The sequence below is a fragment of the Accipiter gentilis genome, chromosome 29 (assembly GCF_929443795.1).
Source record: "Accipiter gentilis chromosome 29, bAccGen1.1, whole genome shotgun sequence".
Classification (NCBI taxonomy): Eukaryota; Metazoa; Chordata; class Aves; order Accipitriformes; family Accipitridae; genus Astur; species Astur gentilis.
In genome coordinates, this window is record NC_064908.1 from 12,275,378 (window position 1) to 12,302,502 (window position 27,125).

Here is a 27,125-nt window from a genome sequence, read left to right on the forward strand (position 1 = left end):
AACATTGGCATGGGGACAGCACGGGGGGAGGACGGTGGCAAGGCAGGGATGTTGCGTGCCAGTGAGCCCCGGCAGAAGGACGCCAGCCAGGTCTGTGGTCACCGCTGCCCGCTGGCCGCTCCCTCCGTGCCCCAAGGCCCCTGAATCGAGGGGGGACGGGGTGAGGGGCTGGCAGCGGGCGGGAGATTCTCACAGCTCCAGCAGGCAGACGGGGGGGGGGGGGGAGGGGGGGGGGGCGAAACAAATAATAAAAACAAAATCCCAGTAAGCACGTTAGAATTCGTTTGAAGTGCAGAGGAGCTTTCAGGCAGGGTTATGTACATCTCCCAGCCCGGCGTGATTTACACATTCCTTGCAAGCAAAGGAATCTTCCCTGATTTGAAGTAAAACAGATGTTTTGCGTTTTTCTCCCCCCCTCTCCCCACCCCCTTTTAATCATTTCTTTATTGAAGTGATGGCTATACAGCCAACGAGCCTGGAGCAAGAGCCCTGCTACCCCCAGCCGGCCTCCGCTGGGACCAGAGACCCGCTGCCCTGCATTTCGGGAGAGCGCCTTGTCACTGCGGTGGCCATGCTTGCGAGCGTCCGGAGGTGCAGAGCCAGCCCTGCTCTCCTGCAAATGCTGCTCCGGAGGCATTGCTCCCTGCAGGTTTCTTCCCTTGCTTTTCCCTCTACGTGGAAGGATTGCAACTCCCAGCAGTTTTCCTCCTCTGCTGCTAGAGCTTACACATCCATCCCTGCTCCCCCAGCGCAGGTCCAGGAGACCTTCTTCCCTCTACTGCTGGTCCAGGAGACTTACTGTGTCTGATGGTGGGCCTTTCCCTTGCTCCTACACCTTAGCACCACACCTCACCCTGGTTGTGCTCTATCCTAGCAGCGTTGTTCAAGAAGGGCAGCCTGGACAATCCGTATGGGCAGCAGAGGCTGGCAGCAGGGCAGCAGCCGCACTCCTTGTGTACCCCAGGCAAAACAACCCAGAACAGAGGACGGTGTGGGGCAGGAAGGTCAGAGCTGGGACTATCTCTTGGTTTGAGCACTGTGTGATCTCAGCCAAGTTACCTTGCCCCTATTTTTATCCCATGTTTTTCACCCAGGAAAGTCATTTGGAGAAGGAACTTCCTTTTCCCAGAGGGATGCACAGCACCGAGCGCAGTGAGGGCTTCTGAGTGCTGGTTGATGCTGCAAACTACCAGCATAGCCATGCCCTTCAGTGTACACTCAGAATAACTCACGGCCAGTAGCAAATCCATCTGGCTCCCCTATCTTTCTTTTCTTTCTCTTTTTTTTTCTTTTAAACCCTGTTGTTATTTCTCAGTACTTCGTTGGTGGCAGGGTGGGAAGGCTTTTTGTAACACATTCATGTACCATTGGGACTCACTCCCATTCCCGTCTGGTACAAGAGATTGCACAAGAGAGAGAAACAAACGAGGATGAGGAAATGCGTGTTTATGAGAGGCAGCGCTGTCATCGTGAGCAAGGGACCCCCCGCAAGAGAGCCGGCCTGGGAGCCAGTGGAGAGTTTCCATTCTCTCCTAACACTCCATTCATGCCTCGTTTCATACCTCCCTGGGGGCTCCGCGACTGGCCGCAGTCCCACAGCACGGCGCAGGACTCGCCCCCCCTCCATGTGCCGCCTTCCATGATATTTGTTGTTGGGTGGAAAGAGAGAGATGTTGTTGTCTCATAAAGATAATGATTTGAGAAAGAGCAGCGTCCTTTGCTGTTCCATGTGCTCCTTGTTTTCCTCCCGTGGCAGCGGAGCGGGTCGCCCCTCCTGCATCGCCCAGCACCCTCCACGCCGTGCACCTCGCCTCTGCCCGCTCCCCTCCTGCACCCCTGCTGCCCATCCTTGCGGGGCTCTTTGTTAACACCCACCGTGGAGGCTTGCATGGGCCTTCCCTGCTCGGTGTGCTGCAGTCGCTGCGATGAGCATCCTCCTGACCCAATTGGGAACCCTCCGTATAATCCAAACCACATTGCTGCCTGATCGGATACAGTCACCGGTAAATAACCTTGACTGCAGTGGTCTGGAAGAGAGAGGGATCCTATATCACCGCTATTAATGATTTAGGATCGTACATCATTTGCAGATGACACAGAGAGGGTCTCATCCCTCACTACTCTGCCCAGCCATCTTCTCCAGGACGGTCCCTGCCCCACCTCCCTTCAGATGGCTCTAAGTTAAAGTCACCCGGGTGACAATTACTCCTGCCTGACGCTGGTGTGCACGCAAGGAATGGCGACAGCTGATCTCTGCGCTCCTTCGTGTGCTGCAGAGCTCCCAGTGATGGGGCTGGGGTCTCCCCGCAAACAGGTGGGGTATTAATAAAACCAAAAGCAATTGCCCATGCACACATACTACAGCTCACTTGGGTCCCTCTCCCTTCTGCTCCTGCAAGCCCCCTGCCTCCCCCTCCTTTCTCCACACACCTCAATTTCATTATCTCTGATCTTGAGCTGCCTATTACATGCTTTTTGCCAACATAAATATTTAATCCCGGTGCACTGCACAGAAAGGCCCTTGTGGAGTTAATACTTCAACTCATGTTTCCACTTGGAAAACAATTCAGCGTGTGGTAGTGCAGCAGGTACAAGCCAGGGATAGAGCCGAGAGCTGGAGGTGGCCTGCAAGAGCTCGGGAGCCGTGTGGGGTGTCGCAGGTGGGCTTCACGCCATGGGGTGGGCTTCACACCACGTGCTGGGCTGCACCGGGGCAGCTCTGCTGGAGCAGCGATGGGGCGGGTTTGGATAGGCAATGGGAGAGCCCCAGGGATGTCACCGCAAGCTGCTGCCTGGGGAGCGTGGTACAGTGTACACTGCCAAGGGGAACTCGAGGTGCAGCATTTTGCTGGGCTTCAGCAGTATTTAGGATATTCCGTTCTCTGCAGTGGTCTTGGTTGTAATGACATGGAAAGCCCTACATAAAGGGTTTGCTTCACCCACCAGAGCCTGGGGCTAACCAGCCACACGATGACATGCTGCTCCACGCTTGCACAGCCGCAGGTGTCCCCATCAAACATCTCAAAAACCACCTGCACACCCAGAGGTTATTTAGAACATGATCTGGCCATGATTTCATCTCAGATGGGCTGCGGGATAAGGGTTATGGGATGGTGGGTTTATGGGGCTATTGGGTAGCACTAAGGTACCTGCTCCTGCTGCTGGTATGGGAAAGACCCCCAGCAAATGAGGTGTCCCTGCTCCCCAGATCCAAACCTATAAACAGTATGGACAGAAATGCACACCAGTCCTCAGCCATACATCTGCATGCACTCAGGTCCAGCGCTGACAAAGGGCAGCACCCATGGGAACGCAGTACCGCAAAATGTACACAAACCTAAGAAACCCCCAAACCCAGAGGGGAGAAGCACAAGAGGGAGAGAGGACAGAGGGGGTGACACTGGTAGTGCTGATGCTCCCCAGAGGCAGCCTGTCAGTCGGGTAAATACATCACAGGCTGTGGCAGTGTTGCAAAGTTTGGATTTATAGGATTACCCCGGGCAGCTTCAGGTCCCCACCAGCCCCCTACATACTGCCTTGATGGGGATGAGGCCAGCTGAGCAGGCAAGACAGAGGGTGGGGATGAGACAGAGTCCTTGTTTCTGTCTCGGTCTACTTTATGGGCATAAAGGAGGGAGAGCCGCATTGATGAGACTCTTGGGCATTATCCCAGACTTGCTCTGGGACAACTGAGCTCACAATTAAGCAAGAAGATGCTGTTATTAAGACAGCAGCTTCCACTGGAGAACAGGCTGCCCAAGCCAGGGACATGCATCAATCCTCGCCCACGCCGGACGGATGCTCCTGCAAAAAGGGAGGTGCAATACAGGGCCAAGAGTACAACTTGTGGCAGCTGGAATGGCTTGAAATCCTTTCCCTGACATCAGTGGTGACATGTCAAAGGGCACCGAAGAAGCATTTTGGTTTGGGGTGCTTCTTCTGAGAGGTTCCCCAGCAGCCTGGGGGGGGTCTCGCAGAGACCAAGCGGCACACCCCAGCGTCCCCTGCCCCATGCAAGAAACTGGCACTGGCACGTGTAGAGCCTCCTGCGTGCAGGATACGTACTCCCTCGCACTGTCACAGAAAGGCTGGAAGATTGAGATGTTGCAACGATGTAAACCAGATAGAAAGAAAATATGAAAGTATCCCAGCCGGGTGGCAGGCCCTTCTGTTTGGGGTTTGCCATGAGATTAAGAGCTGAGGCTATTTCCATAACCAGAGGGCAGTGGGAGATGCTCAGAAGGAAGGTGAAAATGATGCCAGGGGCTGGCAGGCTCCAGACGTAGCTCAGGTTGCTGCTGCCATGAGCTGCCCTGCAGCTTCCCCAGCAGAAATCAAGAGGAGAAAAGATGGAAGAAAAGCAACAGACCCTGACTGAGGGGTATGACAGCCCAGAGCTGAGCCAAGGTAAGCACCCAAGCCCACCTCGCTGAGCTGCCTGGCTGCCCAGCCAGTGGCCCCAGGTGTTTGGGCAATCATGTCCCAGTGATCCGGCACCGAGCTCCCTGAATCAGAGCTCCCTTCACACTCCTTCCTGCCAAGGCAGCAAGTCTCCACACCTCGCTCCATCAGCTCATCTAGTGAAGACAGGACCCTGCCCTGCTGCCCCCTCCATCCACCATCCCCTGAACTAAAAGCAACCCTCAGACCCTACTTCTTTTTTTAAGAAACATTTAAATTATGACATAAGCTTTGGCTCCAAGGGTTTTCAGTGAAAGCCAGGGTATTTTCTTTCCCCTTTTCAAAACAGAAACCATATTGCTGTATAATCCAATTTATCTCATTCCTGATGAGGGAAGTGAGTATGTGCGTGAGGTGACCAGAAGCAATGAGGGCATGTGTGCTGGGAGCAATCACCCTAAAGGTACTGAAGGCAAATATCCTTGGCAGTACAAAGTGGTATCCAATTGAGGAGACCAAGCAGAGACCAAGTGGGCCATAGCTCCAGGAAGGAGCACCACCCATGGCAAGTCCCACCTCAACATGTAGATGCCATCTTTGCAACCAAGCAGCTACTTCTCAGCTTTCTCTCCCGTTTTATTATGCTGTTCTCCTCACTGTATAGGAAACCTAGCAAAGGGTGTAGCTCAGTTTTAATATGCCTAGTTTACAGGTGGGAAAACTCAGGAAGAAGCAGCTACTTGGAGGTTACTTGTTAACCTTGAGTGTCTCCATTTTACACTGATCTACTCTGGCGCAAATTCAGCTGAAGCCAGTGGGAGCTGTGGCTCTGCCAGTGAAGCCTTGAAGATGATGCTCCCAGAATGGAGATGGCTGAATTCACTGGCTACTTTTGCAAACACCGGTTCTGCAGCAGGGACTTGGCCATCTAAGCACTAACATAACTTGAGACAGGCAATGAGAGCTGTGAACCTGTGAAGATGAGGGATTTCTAGTCTCAGCACATACAACTGAAAAAGGTCCCAAAATGTGGGCACTCCTGATAAGTCTGCGTTTAAGCAAAAGAGTTAAGCAGCAGCAGTTGCAGTGGCCATGCCCCACCACACTCCCGCTCCATCATCAGAACCCAAGGCTGCCTGACATCTAGGGGAATAACAATTCCTATCGACTGCAGCAGGGTCTGGGCCAGACCACACAGTCAAAGATGGGACCAGCACAGAAAAGCCCAGATGCACTCAATGTCCTCAAACTAGGAACATACAAGCAAGCTTCTTTTGCAGAGGGGGAATGATTCCAAAACCCAAGGAATAAGTTAAAGGTCACTCAAGATCTACTGGAAAGCAGCTGAGTTCAGCAACCACCTGTGCAGGGGCTCCATCACCTGCACAGCTCCCCCATGACAAATTCTCTGCAGCTGGGTAACAGCCTTGTTCTGTGACCTTGAAGGGGAGAATGGGTGGCAGAGCTGGAGGGGTCACTGTGTGCTGATAAACTCCAGGGTAGCATGACCAGCAGGTGGGTACTTACACGTGTAAAGTTGTGTGCAAGTCAAAGATTAAAAGAGGGGGGGTTTAAATACACAGCAAAAAAAAAAAAAAAAAGGAACATTAAGATAACAAGGATATATATCTTGCAAAGATAACTTGCCTCTGGGAGGCAAGGCCAGTGAGGGAGTCTCTGTGCTGTTGTTACAAGAAAAGGATGGAGTGGGATGTGCTGCAGGTGTCCTTTGGAAAAAAGAAACAAACAAAAAAATGTTTAACTGGTTTTATGGACTTGCAGGCCATATATGAGATGTATGCACATTGCTGGTCTGTGCTGGGACAGATCTTGTAGGTAATGGCATCCAAACTTTGCCTCTAGATTGTGGAGGAAAAGATGGGCAGGTAGGATTAGCTTGTGACTTATCTTTTTATTTGGATAAGCATCACCTTTTGGGCCAAATATCTCCAGCTTTTGGGACCTGGGGTCCCATCCAGGGTTTGTGTGAGCTGATTTACTCTGTGGGCTGTGGGTATGGCTCTGGGTTCAGATAAGACCTGTGGGTGCAGTACTATCTGAACACCTGGGCACCAAAGCAGCTTGTCACGTCCTTCCTGGAGCATATTTATGGATACAGCTGAGATGCTTTTGGCCACTCCTTAAGGCTAGAATTAGCCTATTAAAAATTTGAGTTGTCTGCAAATATCAGGTTGAGCTGCTACTGAGCACAGGGAAGCAGTCGAAGGAGGAGGCAGAAACTTCCCACCCAAACATCAGTGTTGGCTAGTGACGCATGAACCGATACGTGGCAAATCCGACCATCGTTTTACAGAGACAATGTCTGCCTGGGGTGTACAAGAGCTATTCAGCCACAAAACAACACACGGTGAAGGGACAATCACCCTAACAGAGACCTGAGCAGGAAAACATCACCAGCACTGTACTATGTAAGGCACCAGCTCCAATCCTGCTGTAGACCAGCCCTGCCAGCCCAGGCGTGCACCCCATCTGATACCCCCTTACTCTCCTCTTGGCTTGGCAGAGCAGGTGTAAAGCCATGGGACTGCCAAGCGAACGCTGCCGTGTTGTGTCTGGCTTGGGCTGGCTCGCATGCAGCCTGCTTGGATCCCTCTGCAACATGCTTCCCCGTAATTTAAATTCCAGGATCAGCATGGGCAGAGCTTGTTTTGGGCTGTGTGTACCCCAGCAAGACTGCAAGCAGGACCCGTTGCTGCAGACGTGATGTAACACTGCCTCTTGGTGTCAAAGCCCCGGTGCTGCCCGCCGCAAGGCGAGCAAGGATCCCTCCTGCTCAGCACCCAGGATGGAGGTGCGGCGGCAGGAGCTTCATCTGTGCTCTGGCAACAGAGGGGAAACTCCAGCTGGCAGAGTGGCATCCCCTGCTGTAGTACCTATCTCTAGTACCGTGCAAAAAAAGTCATTTTGCTGCCAGATTGGCTTTGCTGGGAAAAAACCAACAACACACTGAGAACAAGAACAAGATAGAGGGGAGGGTGTGAGACACCAAGACAGCTAGCAGCATCTTCGAGGGCATGCCTCGGGTTCCTTGATGTGCACTCTCAGGTACCTGGGTCCCAGACTGCATAAGGAAATTAGGAAGAGAAGACTGTATTTTTGTGCAGGTGGCATTACTTAATCCCCTGACAAAAAAAAGCAATTCTCCAAGCGCTCTTCTGAAGTGGGGCTTATGCGAAGTGTGAGCGAGGGCATCCCTTGACTCTGCTCATCTCCAGCCCACTGAAGAGTTTCAGGCATGTCACATCACTTCTCCCTGGCTCAGTTTCCCTAGCTAGGATGTGGCCAACAAGAACAAAAACATTTGCCCTTATCCAGACCCATTTCTTCCCTACAAGATAAAAGAAACATCCACGCCAAGCAGTGAATTCCTTGTGTCCTGGAAGAGGAGAGGGTTCAAACCCTGCTGTAAGGATCAAATGAACATGGCCCTCAGGTTTCCAGCCTTCAGGAAAAAGGTGCTCTATAGCATGGAGAACTGATGAACAAAACAAAGACTTCAATGCAGTAGCACAACGCAGCTTTTGCTGGCTTAGAGGTAAATCAAAGCCAGCAACGCCTGTGTTGATATTTATATAGCGTCCCTTGTACTTGCTCTCCCATTAGTCAATGAGATAATACTTGGACTGATCTATGTTAGTGGCATTCATTTTCTACATGCTCAGAAATAAGAATACTTTCCAAGTCTGTAACTGTAAAGGGTTGGTGATAGGGGACTGGTGGTGGGGAAAAGGTGGAATGGCAAAAGTCCATTTGTCTACCAACAGACGAAGAAGCCAAACTCCTCCTCTCCACACCATTACCATTTCCAGGAAGAATCTTACATTCACACACTCCCCTAGCTGCAATACCCGACACAACGATCTGTCCATGACTCCTCCTTGTTCCCCCACTGGTAGCCTTCCTCCAGCCACCCCAAGAGGAGCCATGTGAATGGGTCTGGACCCAGCCACGTTTGGCATTTGGATGCTGGGAGCTTTTAGGTCAAAACCAAGAATGTTATTTCAATCTGGATGTCCTGAGGAAGGCGTGGGGAGGAGCCAGCTGTGGGAGGCAATAAAGGCTGTTTTGTTTCTGTTTGTGGCATGAGGTATAAGCAGAAGCAGAGAATTTGGGGAGGATAACCTGGTCTTCCCAGCAAAAAGGAGGGAGATGCTCATATGCTTGGCAGATCCTAGGGAAGAAGGTTCCACTGAGGTCAGTGGAAAGGCACGTCCTGACTCTAGATCTGTCCCAGGTGGCTGAATACTGGTGGCAGAGACAGATCAGAAGGAGGATTCAGGCAGAAACCCAACTTTTAGAAGGGCGATGGCAAACGTCTGGTATAGCAACATTGCAGCAGCACCTGGAGGCCCTGTTCTGATCCACCCAGGCTGGGCTGTACACAGAGATAGCAAAAGAAAGCTTAAAACCTGAGCTTACAAAGGGGACAGGCAAACAGATGAAGATGAAAGTGAGACAAAGTGATCTGCGTAAATCGCTCAGTAGAGCAAATGGCAAAGTTGGGAAGAGCCTCCAGCACCTTGACTGGCCAGGAAGAAAGCATGAATGTCTTCTCTATGGCTTTTATATTTGTACCCTGCTAATGTTTGAAACTTCAATAGGAGCCCCACCTTCCTCCATGCATGGGACTTCATTAGTATCAGTGGAAAGAGAGATTATCCCCTTCTTCTGCCGAGCCTGTGACCTCTCTGTACAGACCATTTTCATGGGGCCAATCCACCTCTGCTGTGGTGATCTGCACGTAGCCCAGGTGGGCCCAGACAGCTCGGTGCTGGACTTATTTCAGCAAAAAAACCACACATCTGAGCCAGCATTTGGGCAGTCTTGTTCTGAAGCAACCCTAAACTGCTGAGGAAGGACGAGCCTGCATTTAGAGCACAGGCCTGGGATTTAGCAAACACTTATTCAACTCCTGACTTGTCTTGTTTGAGCTTCCGCAACCCAGGAATGCCTGAGAAGAAACTACAGCCATATACCGCTCGGCTTCAGGAAGCTGGAGAGCATGCAGAATATAAGAGGTGGATTCAATGAAGCAGCACAGCTCCTGTGCACACAGGGGACTCAGCCAAGGGCTGTAACAGATGTGTTTTAACCCATGCCACTGAGCTATTTGTGATCTGTCTCCGATTGCTCCAGTGCTCATTCACGTGTCTTCCTGACGGAAGACCAACAATAACAACTAGTGTCATATAAGGAGCAGCGGACTGCTGCCAGCATTAGCACACTCTTGAGCACCAAGGGTTTCCATTCCACTTTTTATCCCAGCTATGCACAAGGCAGAGGTCAGTCAACATTAATCAGCTTTGGCCTGGGCCAGCTCCTTTAGCGCATTCAGCTTGCTGAATTGCAGTCGCTGTCTCTTGGTGCTATGATGGGTTCCCCCTGCTTAACACCATTGCCTCCTTCCTTAAGCTCACCAAAATAAAGTATGTTCACTCTTAGCCTGCATATGGTGACAAAGGCTAAGCCTGGGCATGCTGGTGATGGCCTCCAGGGGTCTCCTATAGGGGTTGATGCTGGCCAGGCAGGTCTTGGTGGGTCTTGGCTGTGGATGGGAGCCTTGTGTTCTCATTCTGAGGTCTAACTGAATCCCCTTCCATCTGATGGCAGTGCCCAATCTTCATCCCCTAGGATGAACACTCCTGAAACATGCTCTCCCAGAGCCTTCGAGCTGGTTCAGGATCACCCTGGGGAAACCCCATCTGAGCCAGCAAAGGGAATGCAAACTCAAGGCTCCTTCTCAGCACACGAACACACTCCAAAGAAAGGCTCTGGAAGGGATCCTGATGACTTCCATATTATTTCCAGTAAATTTTGTGCTGATTCTTGGCACAAACACCGGAAATGAATAGGCTAGGTCAGGAATGTAAATAAAGTGAAACATTGGGATTTAATCTAATCTATAATTATAGTATCTGTGGCACAGGGAAGAAGTTGGTGTGTTTGCACTGCAGCTCCATTGAGGAGCTGGAGGGGGTTTTCATTTCCCTTTCCAAAATTTCCATTTTTGGCTGAGGGATATTTGGTGTCTCCCCAAGTATCTGAAACGAACATGCTGGGCTGGCAAAGCTGCTTTCCAGCAGCCGATCAGGTACAGCTCAGCGAAGAGGCATCCCCAGGCACTCAAGGAACGACGGGGTGAGAAGCTGAGATGGATGAGCTGGGCTGAAGGCTCAGAGAGGCTGTGGGATGCAAAAGGGAAGCTCCTGTCTCCACAGTGAAGAGATCGGTTGGGTTTGCAGGGTGCTGAGCTATGTAACGACCATGAGCAATGTAAGCTCAGTCCTCCAGGCTTAGTTTGACCTCTGAAACGAGCCAGAGCTCTTTCTTTTGACTGGTGTTTGGTGCTTGGTGCATCACAAGTTGCCTGTCACAGCATGGTGCTCTCAAGCTCTCAAACTATCAGTCTGATTGGTGTTAACCACTGTCCCGGCTGGCTGTTCCATGCAAGACGAGCACTTAACAGACACGTAGACATCTCTCCCTCTGCCTTCCTCACACCATCCTCTTCTGAATCCACTTGGGAGGAAGCTTGACAGACTTCTCTGGTCTAGCTGACCTCGGGGGAGAAAAATCTCCTCTCCTGTGATGCATTTTGCAAGAATCATAAGCCTTTGGTTTTTTAAGAGCTTAAACCAAACTTGACAGTCTTCAAGGACCATCATCAGTGTCCCTGTGTGAATGCAAACGAGTGCATTCACATGACTGCAGCATGGATCCCCACGCATGGGCACCCATGTCTGACAGACCAGCAGGAGTGTCCACATGTGTACACGAGCCTATGGAGCACATGCATCTTTGTTGACATGAACTACTTTCCCTCTGAAAACCCTCTGTGCAAGGACTAGCATCTCAATGTACTACAGGCAAGGGGAAGAAAAGGGCTGACAGGCAACATATTTTCATCAGACTGAAACTGCCAAGGACAAAGAAATAAGTTCTTTTTTTAGTTTATGTTTTGAAATTACAGAATTCTTAAAAGTAGAGGAATCAATCACTTTTTTTGTTTGCTTGTAGACCATTTTTTGGTTTTGTTTTTCACACTCAAGCCCAGCTTTGATCTCAGGCTGGTAATACTCCAAATGAATGGTCAACAGCAGAGTATAATTGCCACAGATACTACAGAAGAAAAGCGAAAGGATGGCTGACACATTTACAGAGCAGAAGAGACTTCCACATTCACAGTCCCTCTCTCGGTTTACATGATACCCTCAGACTACTGAACAAGTAAAAACATTTGCTTTTGAAGAGCTCTGATGCTGCAGACTCTGTGTGCTCACCTAACAGCCTAGAGGAAAGCACAGGTCCCTGCCGTTTAGCTATAATCAGGATTATACCCAGGCCAGAGCCTTCCAAGATAGCTATTTTTTCCACAGAAACAAACGAAGCAAGCAGAAGAAATTCAATTTAAGAAATGACCCTGTGCCCGTGTTTCTGTTGTTGTTACGTCTGCACGGGCTCAGAACAGAGTGTTAGCCTCACATTTCACTGTTCTGGCTTTCTTCATGCTGTGTTGCAACTGTGTGGACATCTGAACAGAGGAATATTTAATGTGTGTGCCTATGTATCTGAGAATGCACAGATGCTAAGTAAACACGTTCTGGGTAGGTCCCAGGTTGGAGCCAATGTGTGTGTGCGTGCTGGACATGCATCCACAGCAGTGCATGCAAACACATTGAGTAGTAGGTGTTATTGGTCCATGCATGTGTGCTGGGGCATGCAGCAGCAGATGCCAAGGAGGGTGAGCTGTAGTGTGTGTGCACGTACATTTTTTTTGATGCCCATGAGTGTGGGTCCATGCCCCACGGGTGCCAACATGAACATGTGTCCATACATGTGCGCTTAAGTGTGCACAGCCCTGGGAACAGCGTGCCAAGCCCTGTTGAACATTAGCTGCGGGATGGAGCCAACACTGTACGTCACCCCAGGGCCTGTCCCCACAGAAGGATGAGGTCCAAAGCTCCTTGATGCCAGGGGACTGCTGCCTGCTGGCTGCCTGCAGCCACAGCTCCCCACAAAAAGCTACTGTCTCTCACGCAGGGGCACCCACAGAGAGCAGGAGCTGCCCACAGCCACCCGAGGACATGGGGCATCACCAACTCTGCTTACTCCCTCCACGGCAATGTGCCTCACGACTGTGAAGCAGAAGCCTGGCTTTGACCAAAAGCATTACAAAACCCTGGATGAAGCCTTCCACCTTCCACCCAAGGCTCTCCCAGCCCTTTGCAGACATCAGGAATTAGATCGCAGAGCCCCTAAAGCGATGGGTGAGTGCAATTATCCCTGCCCAGCAGATGGGGAAAGATGATTTGGCAGCCCAGGCTGCCCAAGAGCCAGACCTTCTGGCTCCCAGCTCCGTGTGTTCACCTCAGCAGCAGCCTCCCCATCAAACCCAGCGGCTCTTCCCTCGCCCAGTGCCTCTGGCAGCCGTAAGCCGAACGGCTGAGAGCTCACAACCGGCTGATTTTATGGGCGGCGGGTTATTAGCAAGCTCTGCGGTTGCTCCAGCCTCTCCCTGGCACCTTTTCAGAGCAGCCCAGTTCCCAGAGATATTAATAATTATATTTATGCATTATATGTATTTAACAAGAAAACATTTAAAGGTATTAAATGGCAAGAGGTATCACTTGGAGCCTGCTCCTGGACACAGCCCTGCTCAAGAGATGTGCAATAAAGGCTTCTCCTTCTTCAGAGGCTGTCAACATACTTAACTGGGGGGCGGCGGAAGGGGAAGCAAAGGGAAAGTATTAATCAAGATCTTAAAAAGTTCTCGCTGACAGACCATTTGCCAGCTCTCACTTTAAATGCTTTTGTGGTCCCATAAAAAGTTTCATTACTCACTACAAAATGTGTTTTAATTATTACAGTCGCTCTGACATTAAGCCCTGGGTGTTTCTCTCTTGCTTACTCTGTCTCTCCTCCGCCTCCTTGCCTTTTTTCTCTATTTTTTTCTCTCTTACTGTCCTGACTCCTGATATCCCCCTCAGGATAGAGTATGCCCTGGTTAGTGAGCCAGGTTGAAAAGCCCAGACCCCTCCAAATGATACTGAAGGAGAAGTTAATACTAAGATCCTGAAATTATCCCTTTGCTTTGGACACTAATAACTTCACAGCATTCAAACAGAAAATCCAATCCTATGTGCTGAAAGAATATCTCAGAAGAGTCAAGTGAACAAGAACATCAGCACAGGCGTGGCCAGCCATCCCTGTAGAAGTAACTGGGTGGTGGGCAGACGGATTTCGTGTGTCTCTGATCTGCTATATGTGTCCTACTAGTATAAACACCAACATGTATAAACAACACCTATCACACTTCTGACATCTGGCTATTCAGTCCACCAGGCATTTGGCAACTTGCTTCAATCTGACCACGTTAGCTCAGTTCATCCACGAGAGACAACCCTATCCACTATGCATGGACCTGGAAGCCCAGAATACTGAAAATTTGAGTTATTCCAGTGGAGTCTCCCACAGACTCCCAGTGCCTCCAGCACTGTACTGGCAGACACAGGTTTTCTATTTCGCTAGCTGAGCCTAACACCCAAAGCAACAGAAAGAGTCTCATCATTTGCCCACCGTCTGGTGTAACAGAGTGCTAACCAAAAAGTCAATAACAATTAAGGAATAGCATTGGAGATCCCTCCTTGCCCCCAGCACCTCCCCACACGCCTCTCCTTACTTGTACAGACCATCTGGTTCCAGGCACTTGAAAATGACTGAATAGAGGCTGGTTTCAGGGACATCTCCGTGGCTCCTACCCGCTGCCACACAGGACGTTGCAAGGCCAGAAAGCAAATCATCCGCAAAGCTCAAGGATTCTCCTGGAGAGCAAAGAGATGAGCAAGACCGAAACATCAATACAGGTGCAAAATTATAGCCGACCGTTTAAAAATCAGTGCAGGAATGCACCTACACAGCACAGGCAATCAACAAAGTCTCACTGGCTGTAGCTCGTACAAATGGCCCCGAGTCTATCTGGAGAATATCGCCCGTGGACAAAGCAAGTAGAAAACACACCTGGGCCATCAGCTGTAATAGGGACACACTGCAGAAAGCAAGGCCAGTGCTAAGTCATCGCTTGGACAGTGGAAGGGTGCACTCACAGACGTACAGGCAACGTGTGGACTCACTGTAACCACCACACACAGGACCACCATCAAAGCACAGGCTCCAGGTCCCCAGAAGAGCTGGAAGCCTGGTTAAATAGGGCTCTCCTGCCCTAACTGCACATTCAGTTCTTAAAAGGGATGTGGTCTTTTTAAAAAATCACCTGTCACAGTGAAATGTGTTTCTGCTACATTAGATTATCAGGAAAGGAGACATTTTTAGAGCTTGGATGGAATTGCTCTCGATGTGCTGGGTTTTTTTGTCGGTTTTTCCTTTTTTTTTCAATTCAGTGAAAATCAGTAGCCTTGCATTCCTTTTCATGTGCACTCTGCTGGCTCCTGGACTGGACTCCTCTGACTGGAGCTCCTTTAGCTGTGCTGAAGAACACTCGCCCGGTGAGTGTTTTTACATTACAAGCATTCAAAGGAAAAAAAATACTAATTAAAAATGCTGAAAAAGTTGTTGGTTTTTTTTTTGTCTTCTGGTTTATAAAGCTTATTAAACACTTAGATCATGACCCAGCTGAAAATGAAAACACTCCATTTATTAAGCTTTTGGGGCCTGATTATCCACTGCTGTGCAACCTGTCTCCTTGCAGTGGGCAGGCTGTCTATCAGTTAAAGCTCATTGCATTCAGTTCCCATTTTACCTCAGTGTAACTGAAAGCCCAAGGTACCAAGGAGTAAAAAAAAAACAGAGCAGCTGCCCTGGTCATGCCCCCATTCCCACTGATGGGAATCAGAGAAAGGGCTGCTGGAGGTGATAGAGTTATGCTGGTATAAACAAACCTGGACCCAGATTGCTGTGCTGGGTACCTTGTGCATGTGTAAATGTCAAGACACCGCAGCAGAGGGAGGAGAATTCCCTTCTCAGCACTTTTCTTTATTTTTCTAAAAGCAAAAGTGACTGAGGACTACTGAAATGAAGCACAAGTCTAAGTTCTTGGTACAGACCACAAGAAATAACCAGTGGTATAACCAGCCCAGAACATCTCACTGTGTGGCTGGATTGCCCAGGTAGAAGAAAAAAATCCCCTCCTCCCCAGCCCCCCCAAACTGCATTTGCATCTTGTCTCAAAATACACAACTCAGTAACAAATGTCCCCCTTGGCTAGAGAAAAGAGCAGCAATAAATTCTTTTCCTCCCTAAAGGAATCCAAGCCTTAATTATTCATTTTAATGCTCCCAGCACGACTTGTTCTTTCCAAACTTTTTTCAGGCAGCTCTGTCACTGGTCTCTGCAGTTTAGCCTAGTTCCCAGCCCCGGGTCCATACCAAACCCCAAGTCAACTCAATGGGCAGGTTGGGTTGGCAGTGGTAAAATCACTGCTTGGATGTCACGAGCACTGAATGGCCTTGAGCAAGCCCCTTAGCTCCGGGTTTATGATTTAAACAAACAAACAAAACCCTATTGCTCATTTCCAACTTTCATTTCTGCCTCTTTTCATATGACATTGGGCTGGATTGGGGAACTCCCTGCCACCAGAAGTCATTGCGAACAAACACTGCTGTGACTTACAAACCAGATGAATCACAAACACATAATGAAGATGTGGGACCAGATTGTGTTGCTGAACAAGAGCAAGAGCTTTTAAGCCTCTTCAGATCTCAAGCAACCTCCCTTCTGACCAGGAAGAAACTTCACGAGGGGACAGATCATCCCATGGGTGCCTGCTGTGGGATCTCCCTCCTTCCTCCAGAGCACTCAGGGTTGACAGGCAGCCGATGAGGGGTAGCAAAACAAATAGCTGGGCAGAGAGACTGTGATGAGCAACTGGGCAAGGCCAAGGGGAGATTTGGACTGGCAGGAGCATCATGGAGCATACAAGCAGCATCAGTCAGAGCACCTGTGTGAGGGAGCACAAGAGATGGGGTGGGAGGTAAAACACAGGGCTGAGACAGGGAGTGCAGAGGGTGGAACCAGACTTGCAGGAGACTGGAAATGGGATGGAAAGCATCAGGTGCAACCACTGAATTTCAGTGTATATTAAAATTGCATGGGTATCTCTCCTTAAGGCACCCACTGACTTCTGAGTGCTCACCTTTGCAACATCATTCATGGTCTTTCTGCGTAGCTGAGAGGGGAGCGGAGCAGGCTGGCAGTGAGCAATGCCTCAAAACACAGCAGTGGCTGTGTCATACAACAGTCTGGTTTTCCACAGAGTCTGGTCAGACCTGCCTACGTTGCAAGTGTGTTCCTGTCCCCCTGTACAGGAGGAAATGAAGCTCTCAGGGTCTGCCAACGCAGTGTCAACTTGGGTTAAGCCAAAACCCTTGCAATAAGATCCCTACAGCAAGAAGGTGTTTTGTGTTCAATCCCGAGCCTCTGGGGAACATTCCCCTCTCGTTGGCCCTGCCACAATCAAACAAAAGCAAAGAGGTTGTTATGAAAATAGCAAAACAGATGCTAGCAAAGGTGCTGAAACTTCAGCCCCAAGGCTGGGAGTCTTTCTGCACCTGCGTGAGCAGCAGTGAGATCGCTGGTGGTGCCAGACTGCACCGGCCACGGAGCAAAGACGGGGTGGGGTAAGGGACGCCCCAGGGACAAACCGACTACCCAGAGCTGTCAATCCGCAGCAAATGCAGGGAACTGCTTTTCTGTGCTCTGCCCTGGGTGAAGCAGAACACATGGCAACTTTATTTGTTCATCTCACACAAGAGAAGTCTCTCTTTGTTCAGTCCATGGTGTTCTGAGAGCAGCTGAAATGAAATTTCCTAAGTCTTCCCTAGGACCAGAAAACAAGTTATTCCCTAGATTTAGACTAAGACCTTGTCAGTGGAATGCAACTAAGGCAAGAGGTGCATTTGCTGGCATTGCAAGAGGATGATGGACCACTAACATTGCCCTACCAAGGAAAAGTGGTCTTGGGATGTTATAGTAACACAGGAATACTGACCTAACTGCACAAGGCCCCGGTGAGAACTCAGTGCATACTATTGCTCATCTCTGCTTATGAACGAGGCACAGGGAAAGAAGGAAAGGAGGCTTCACAGGGAACCAACAAAAAGCAGAAGTTTACCATACAAGCAGAGACATAAAAAGGCCAAGCAGAGATACACGGTTCTGTGAATACATCAACAGGGGAGGCACTCAGATGGAAAAGAAATACTTAGGTTAATGGGCAGTAATGGCAAGAGAAAGTAAATTGGATATGAATAAACGGTCTACTCCTGAGAAGGGCAAATAACCTAACTATCTTTTAAGAAGCAGTTTGATCACTTTATAAAAGGGATTATATGGATAAGTAGCTTGTGATGGAAAGCAAAGGGGCTTCTCTTTCCCATCTGGACTTGTGTTCTCGCACACCCCGCCAGCAAATATAAAGAAGGATTTCAGCCTCCCAAAGCAGCACTGAAGCACAAACCTCCTAGATTGCTGTAGTATCTTTGCTCGCATTATTAAATTTCAGAAAGAATCCAAAGGTTCTCTGCAGAGTAAATGATAGCTAAGTAGATCATCTCTGTGGAGTAGGAGATATTTTATTGACCAGACAGCCATCTGTGTCCTTCATTAATAGTAATAAATAATTGATGTCACACTAAATAAAGCAATAAGCTGTTACAGATATCAAGGACAAATGACCAGATCCTGTGAGGATGCCTCACCTGTGTTCACTTCTCAGCAGTTAAAAATCCAGACCAGAGCTCAACATCACTGTGCACAGAGCAAAAGATGTTACTTGCTGCACACTGATTACATCTAATGGAGCAATTGTGCTCAGCATTGGGATGCTAATACGCCTATCTGTACACCAAATCCCTGCAAGACTCTCTTCCCCCTCATTTCCATGCCACTGCCTTCCCAGGACTGGTCTGCCCCAAACCATCCAATTCCCCAGGCAGCTTTTGAAAATCAATCTCTGCTCTACTGATGATTGTCAGGAAGATGCAGCTCGCTCCAGGTGGCATTTTCATTCTCTCTCCAGTGTAGCCCCTTGCTACTGCCTCGTCCTCTTCCGCAGACAAGGCCGTGGAGTTTGGCAAACCTCCTCTTTTTGGTTTTGTAAACATGTATCTTATACTGATTCTGGTGTTGTGGTGAGTCAGAGCTCTCCCTCAAACAAAGGAAAATAACAGCACGCTTGGAACTTGCAGTGGGGTTAGCCCCATTTTGTGAAGCTTTGCTAATTTCTCCTGGCCACACCAGGTCTGGCCACGCCAAGGCATATAGGTCAACCCACCAGTGATGGCTCTGGGATAGCCACCTGGGCACTCAACTTGATGTCTGGTCTGGAGGAGGAGGACACCCCCAACTCAGCTGCCTGTCTGCAAGGCTGAGCTGGCAATCTGCTCTTGAGCGAGTACATTTCTCGTGGCAGGAGGCTCAGATGGGCAGGAATGGGGACTGAGGAATGAAAATGGATAGGAGCAGGCTCAGACCGCTCGCTCGTAGCATCCAACAGTCTTAGTCTGCCTCAGTCCTTCCACTGCAACCCGTGCCAGCGCCCAGCAGTTGCGGACAGCAGGCAGGATGAATCACCTATCAACCATCCCACCGAAGACAACAAGAGTTACAGCGTTGAGTTCAACCAGACTAAACAAGAGAGCAAGGCCAGGAGCCTCCAGGAGGTAAGGGGAGCAAAAGGAAGTTCTGGGACCCTCACAGGCATTCCCACACCTTCAGCCCATGTCCCTGTGCCAAGAGCAGCACGGACAAAACCCAGGTGGTGCAAACCAAAGTGGAAATGAAGACGAGAGGAGACCTCACTGCTGCAATTCACCTTTGAGATTCCTAGAAAGAGCACAAAGGGGAAAGTAGGAAGGCACCAGTGTCTCTGTCTTGATGGCTTCTTTACTAGACTGGATGAAACCAACCCTGCAACGTTACCAGTCACTTTCTTCTGATTGTGGTTTTCTCTTTCTGTCTTTCTCCCTTTTGCTTTTTTTTCAACCTGTTTTCAATTTACTCTTGTGGCATCTCTGACTGTGACCTCATTCTGGTACTTAAGGGGGAGAAGAAAAAAAAAGGGGGAGAGAGTGTCCTTTAAAAAAGAAATGAAAGAAATCATATTTTATTTAGCTTGGTTGGTTTTGAAGCTTTAGCAGAAGAAAGATTAACCTTTTCTGCCTAACTTAATGAAAACAAGGAGAAAGCCTGTATGGATAAATAAATATCTGTGTGGGTATGGAGCAGGCACGATCGTGTTACAGCCCCGGTGGAGCTGTAATGGGGAACAGGCGCGTTCCTGCGCAGCAGCTCCCAATTCCCGATCCATTTTCAAGGAAAGAAAAACAGAGTAGAATGTCAGAGGCCCAAGTGGGCATAAATGAGGGAGCCCGGGGAAGGCAGATGGGGCCCAGCGAGGACCTCCGTCCCCAGCAGTGAACTCCGGAGCAATGCCAGTGAAGCAGATGGAAAAAGAGACCTTACTCTACTTTGCTCTTGCCAGGTTTTGGTTCCTGAAATGAGGAAACAAATGGCATGCTCAGCCCTCCAAGTTTGTCACCTTTTGGGGGTCCTCGTCCTACCCTCCTCTTCCTCTGGGGCTCTGCCTCCGAGGAGGGGAGGTTCAGAGGACAGCTGTGAGCAGAAGGCTTGGATCGGGTTTTTGGATGGGTAGAAGGGAAGCACAGGCTTGCAGGGTGGTTCCTCCACAATGAGGTTGTACCTGGGTTTAATGTGCTTCGGATCTGGCGCTTGGTGGGGAAAGGCAGCGAAAGGTGGTTTGTCTTGGAGATGATGGGCTGATTTAAATTAGTGTAACATAACTTTAGGCGACAGAGCTGTTCCGATTTACATCAGCAGATGGTCTGTCTCGCTGCCTAGATCATTAAAAGCAAACTGTCCCTACTGATCCTGGTGGAAGGATGTCAAAACCTCCTTCCCCACATGGCTTGCCAGTTTATAAAAGAAATAAAAAGGCCTAGTCATTACTAAAAAATCTTCTGCCCACATTCTGGGAGCATCCATGCATGCCAGCCTCTCATGTTAGATGGGAGCCTAAGCCCCACACCCAAAAAACCTGTAGCCTCTGAAATAATTTCTTTGTCATGACTTTTCTCAAAGATTCCATCAGGAATCTCTCTGGCTGGGCACAGGTTGTCTAGGCTGAAACAGAAAAGCCAGTGATTATACTGTGCAACTTCGGGCACAGCTTGTGCCTCACTTGCCAACTTGTATAAAGGTGTAAATTGCAGTACTTCTCTGAATGACTTGACCTTGCCTAAGTTACGAATTTTGTGGGGAATTTGCTTCCTTTGTCTATATGCTACTAGACACATTAATAATGATGAAGAGCATTCCTGGGCCTCCCAGTTCCTCTGCTGATGGAAGACTGCATTTGTAGACGACTAAATTTAAGGAGCAATGCTTTAGCTGAGCTAAGAGCAAAAGTTGCATTCCAGTGCCACAAAAGTCCCTCAAATGGCTTTGCTGGTGCTCTCCAGGGCTAGACCTTGCTGTGTATGGAGTGACCACGTGGAACTGAAGGATGGGCTTGTTCTTATCAAGAGCAGCCAGTCGCACAGAAGGAGATGGTCTTAATTTGGATGAGATGCAATGTTCTAAAAACATGATGCACAAGGCTAATCACGAGTGTATTCTTCTTTTAGGGTCATCAGTAGACTCATTGCTCCTTCACCTGAGCTCTCCACAGACTGCTTACCACAATTCTTTCACAGTCAATATCTAAGACCTCAGAAAAACTGCTTCAGCTCATGTAAAAAATGCATCACCTCCTCCATCTCCCCCAAGGCAGCATGCTGCTGGAGGAGAGTGAGAATTAATGCATTTCATTCTGTGCTGTGAGCCCTCCAGTATTTCTCAAGGTTCACTGGGTTGCTAAGGGTCAACCACAGCCAGACACAAGCTGACTCTGCTATGCTTGGAGCCATCCAGGCATGAGCCAGTTCCAATCTCAAAGCCACGTATTCACATTAGCATAGTGGAGAGTCCAAGTGAATTTATCTATTCCCTTGGAGTTTGTTTTGGGCTCTGCAGCATGTTAAAATAGTTATTTGATTTCAAGGCAAAGTGGGAACCCATTTGTGCTGGGAGTTGTGCAGACACAAAGAAAAGACATGAGCTTTGTCCTCAGATACTTCTTGTCTGGCAGAAGCTTTTGTCCATCACCACAGATCTAGTTCCCACCCTCGTTCTTGCTTTCCTTTCATTTTTAGCTTCTTTTAAATTACAGATTTCTAAACAATGGACCAGTGGTCCAGACCACTTGGTGGTCCCCAAGGCCCATAGTCAGCAGTCTGTAGCAAATCCAGGGACTGACAGAGCCTTATGTTCACCAGGAATCCCACCAGCCCTGCTACAGCCCCAGAGCCACTCTTCTACAGCATAAACCTATGTGTCAGATACTTCAGAGACAGCAACAAAACCTGTATCATAACCGCTTTCTTCTTAAATGCACAAAGCTACTGCACTCTTGCGGTTCCTAGGAGAATGTGCTACTGTCCAAAAATAACTCCCAAATTTTGGATGCAAAGATGGCACCAAGGACCTGGGCTCCACCAGTCCAGAGCACTGGGAGGTTCCACCTTCTGCTGGGGTTAAGATGACTGAACTTGAAGGGGAGCCGCTTTCACTGTGCAACATCTCAGGGCAAATCCTGGGACCCTTCCTAAAGAAAGGTCAATGACAAGGTGATTCTGGCCAGTCCAAGCGGGTCCTGGTGATACACCTACAATGTGTCTGATGTACAAACTTGCCTAGTACGCAAACTTCCTAACCTGCCTGATACATGATGGTCTATGAAGAAAGCAGGGAAGACCTGCCAAACAGCAGGGTCAGGTCCTTCATTTCCAGCTCTACTGAGCAGTCTCTTACCTTTATTTTCAGCTCTTTATGACCAAATGCTCCAGTAGTTTAATGCCCCACAGAACCCCACTGGCTGACTTGCACCCGCTGGAGATCAAGCCTTACACATATATGCAAATACCAGACTAGCAGGAGGGGGAAAGAACATTTCCTAGAAAGAAAGTCAGTGTGCAATTAATCACTAAAAACATAATTATCTCAGGTGATTTGTCAAGTCAAATTAATGTAAACCTATGCTGAAAAGCCATCAGCTGGTCTGTGCTTCACTTCTCCTTGCAGTTATTGGGATAGTGAAATTTTTGGACTTCTTAGATCAGCCAATTTCTTCTCTATTGTCACTGTTGCCTGACCCTGCTCCTGGTCCCTTCTTACACTTCACGGCTCAGTGCTGGGAAGTGAGCCAAACCACTACCTGTAGTGGCAACCAAATTAAAGAAAATATTCTTTGTTTGGTCCCACTTATTCTAAACAGAGGTAATATGCATAGATGCTGATGAATTAGTGATAAGAGTTTGGACCAGTATATTCCAAAGCACACACAACTGCAGCCAGATCTGCAGCCTGTTAGCCAACAAACACTTACAAAAATTGGTCCTGATGGAGGGACCTGCATGGAAGCAGACCTCTTATTTGGCCCTAATATGCAGTTTTGGACATTTGAGAATGTGGGGGCAGATCCTCAGTTCATAAAATCTCCTGTAGCTCCCTTGAAGTCAATGGAACAATAACAATTTACACTAGCTGAGTTTCTGCATCCTGGCTGTGAGCTATTTGGAACAACTACACCATAATGATTATTACAGATATTTCAGATCTCTTGTCTAGGATGGATAGGAGAATACCACTGCATAAGAAAACAGAGAGTTGGTTTGCTATGATTTCCAAAGATTTATTGACCCATATCTTGCAAACATTTACACATGTTTAGCTTTATTCATGTGAGTTGTTCCATTACACTTGTGTGCCAGATAAACTAATGTACATGCTTGCAGGACCAAGGTTAAAACTTGTGCAAACACAGCGAGTTCTAAATATTTTTGTAGATATGTTCAGTTACCTCAGATTCAGACTCAAAAGCATGTCATTTGACTGTGCCTCTTTTCATAACTCTCCATTTATCCAAGCAGGTATCACAAGAGAAGCCAAATGCAATATCAGGATAAAACTGAGAAAAGAAGCAATTATCTGACTGAACTCAGAAGCTAGAAAACACCCACTCGGTCAGGACTAACGCATGCAAAAGTTGACACCAGTTCTTGAACAATGAATTAGCTGGGTTACTAGACTATATTCACAACAGCTTTCTTAACACAGCTAATGAAATAATTCACTTATTGATTTCCCCATAATGAAGTTAACATTTTTCTTCACAGTTTTGATTCATTAGAAGACACAAGTCAGTGAAAAGAAGAAAGAGCTGGGAATCTCTTGGCCATGAGGAGACTACTTCAGCATCCATTATCATATCAGCAATCACTCAATCTTTTCCACTAAGACTACAAGGTGAGACAGGATCTCCCACACCACTGCACAGTCCCACTGCTCACAAGGACAGAATACAATCTCTAATTTCTTAAGTTGAGATGATTTTGTTTCCCTGAGGACAAAACATGTGTCAACAAGGCACCTGACACCCAGAGACTTCAATGCACTTCAGAAAGGCCATTAATACCTCCGACAATGTGGCAGCACTTACATCCCTCAGCCAAGACATGAGCTCCATTACGATACACACCTGCATCGCAGAAGGCTGCAGCGTCAGGAGAGGTGGCAGGCAAAGGAGCAGGGACGCAAAGAAAGGAAATTACTTTTTTTGAGATTAGATAGCAGGCAAAAGGCAAATTTGAGGCTATAACCCAGAGCCTGAGTCCAGATCTCTAACCACTAATAGCTGGCTTTCATCTCGGAAAGACTATTAACCCTTTTTTACAAGTCAGCAAACTCCAGGCACTGAGGATACCTGCCATAAGCGCACAGCAGGATGCTGACATGGAAAGAATGCCTTCTGCTCTGAATTTTAAGTCATGTTTCCCAGAAACCAAGACAAATCAATCCTGGCATGCACAGGAAAGGGGAGTTGTTAGTAACCAGGACAGCTCTGATGGACGACGTACCCTGGGAACCCATCTCATCAAAGGCCCTCTACAGTGGGAACGGTTGTTTGACTCCGAGACGTCCTTGGCAAAGCAAGGTATCTGGGCACGCTTCCCATCCCCAGGATCACCGATCGCTCTAGGATGGTTAGCTGGAGACATGTCATCGCTAGCAACTGTGCAACATCTTACCACTGAGATGACAAAAGACAGATTCCCAGAACGAGCAGAGCAGGATTAAGCCAAGTGGTAAATGGACTCCAGGGCTGTTAAAGGATCTGTGCTGATGAGGGAAGCCAGTGCCAGGTAGCCTACCCGGAGCTTGTACGGTGAGGTTATCACTCCCCTCTTTTCTTCAAATCCGTAAATAGAACCCAAACATTGCTTGGGCCATGTTAGAAAGATAAGGTGAGTCTCTCCCATCCCTTGCAAAGCCTGAAATAGAAGCCCCGCTACTCCCTATCCTAAGCATCAAGCGTAGGATGTTGACATTTAGCAATAGGGAAAATTACCCAAACAATGAACCCTCTCAGGTCTCTCTTCTCCCCTCCCCTCCCCTGGTCCCCTGGAAAATGTTCATAAAGTGAAGTGGAAAAAAACCACAACCCAAACCCCAACAACCAAACCCCAACCTTCCTAAGGCTGTGGAAAGAACATGTAGAGGAGAAGAGTGAGTCAGGCTCGGCTAACTGTGCATGGGTCACCAGTCCTGAAGGCGGAGATGATTCACCAAGGCAGCAAAAACTAGAAGGTAGAAGAGACCAAAAAGAGGGTGCGGAAAGAAAGTTGTATCCAAGAAGAGACGGAAATAAGAAATTAAATGGTTCTGGGTTGCATGCACCTTGCTCTTTATCAACTGGAACTGACCCAGGATGACTCAACTTGATAGTGGTAAGATTATTCCCTCGGTGCTTTGTCCAACCTTTCTGTATGAGGAGGAGGGCAAACAGGCTGTAAGACCTCAACCCATCCCCATCCCCTGCTCTTGCCTCTCTTCTTCCCCTGCCTGAGATGCTCAGCGGACCCTCACCTCCCTGCTCCCTCTGCTTCCACCGCTCCTTTCCTGCACCCATTCACTTTAATTGCAGCAGTGTTATGGGACTCTGTTTTCCCCATAAAAGATGCCTTCAAGGAGATGAGAAAACCAGGGCCTCCTTAGGAACACAGCATGCCGTGGGGAGGCCCTCTTGGATGCCACTGGCACAGAAAGCACATTGTCACAAGAGATGGAGAGGAGGATGGGGCTCAGGTGCCAGGGGAGAAATCTCCTGCTATTCCTCCATTCATCTTTCCTCCTCAGCTGTGCCCCCCCACTTCTATTTAATGACTATAAAAATTCAAACAGAAAAAACTTGCTCTGAAAAAACCCTAAACACACAAAAAAAGAAATCCTCCCTCTCAAGTTCACAATGAGAGCTGTAAAACTTTTTCTGCTTGGAAAATTCTCCTGGTCAGTTTTTCCTACTGTTTAATCCCCGCTTTGAGTTACACAGAATGAGTAAACACATTTTATAAGGTTCTAATTCATACCTAACCCATACAGTTTATAGCTTAACATAGTAAAATATACACACACACACACGCACACTTTTTATACAGAGATATATATATACACACACACACACTCTCACACATATGCATAAAATAGCCTTGGTCCCACTCCTACAAGCCTCCCAGCAGCAGGTCTGATTGCTCCGGCATGTGCTCTGCTGTGAAACCAGCCTGGCGTGCTTAGGTGTGAGTTAGCTGGCCTGGGGAGTAGTTTCCGCTCCAGATTCCTGCAACCTCCTTTGTAATAAATAATTAGTCAGTCTCGTTAAGGGAACGGCAGGATCCACCACTCCATCCTTGGAGGACTAAGGAATGCCACCACCTGGTATCCCAGGAACAATTTTTGTCCACTTTCTGCCCAGCAAGCACCTGGAGCAAAGCCCCATGGCAGGGAGGCAGCTGAGGCTGGGCTGGAGGAGCTGTGGGGAGCTCAGCTACCACACGGCCATGGCCAGGCAGCAGGCAAGGATGCGTCTGTCTGAAAGGCAGCTCTCTGCTGGCAGTGATTAGAGAAAACCTGAAGGTGGGCACTCATTCAGAAGATGGCCTATGGTGTGAACATCACCAGTTGTTGCTCTGGAGGAAGGTAGGCAGCCCTCACACTAAACTCCTCCGTGTAGCTGTGGGTTAGGGTCAGCCCCGATGGGGCACTGCAAATGTCTTGCCCTGTGCCAGCCTCTGCACCGAGCTGCTGGAGGGGTACTTCCTCTTCTGCAGCAAAACTGTGTCTGTCACCTTTGCTTGAGACACTGGAGGCCAGTCGCGATGAGCTGTGGATGGCATTAAGGCCAAAGAGCTACCTGAGCCTCAATCTCCCACTCCAGGTGTTTGAGAACCAGCCACCACCTCCTGCCTTTACCTCCCCGGAGGCAGAGCTGACTGATTTACCTGGTTAGACATGGGCTCTGCTTCAGGTCCCTCTGCCTCTTCAGCATTTTAACCCAGTGTGGGCAGGGGAGATGGAGCCCTCTTGACTGGTAGTTAACAATTTTAGCTAATTCCACCCAGGAAAAATACACTCCTGACACAGAGAGCTTGTGCACAACAGCAAACCCCAACAGCCCACAGGAAGGTCTACCTGACCATTTCTGATGGGCGTCTCTGCAGCTCTGGCACTCCCAAGCATCCTCTGGGTGAATAGCTGTGCACATCAGACCAAAAACTCAGCAACAACACTCCCGAACT

The 27,125-nt window shown here is 48.7% G+C and overlaps 1 protein-coding gene across 2 annotated transcripts in view; it reads right to left on the reverse strand.

Annotated features, from left to right (window-relative positions):
- Positions 1-27,125, reverse strand: part of ASTN2 (astrotactin 2) — a 361,171-nt gene that overhangs the window by 20,914 nt on the left and 313,132 nt on the right. For both annotated transcript variants that reach the window (XM_049832481.1, XM_049832482.1), the window contains one exon: positions 14,102-14,243. In XM_049832481.1, the coding sequence (XP_049688438.1) occupies positions 14,102-14,243 (142 nt within the window). The remainder of the gene's footprint in view (positions 1-14,101; positions 14,244-27,125) is intronic.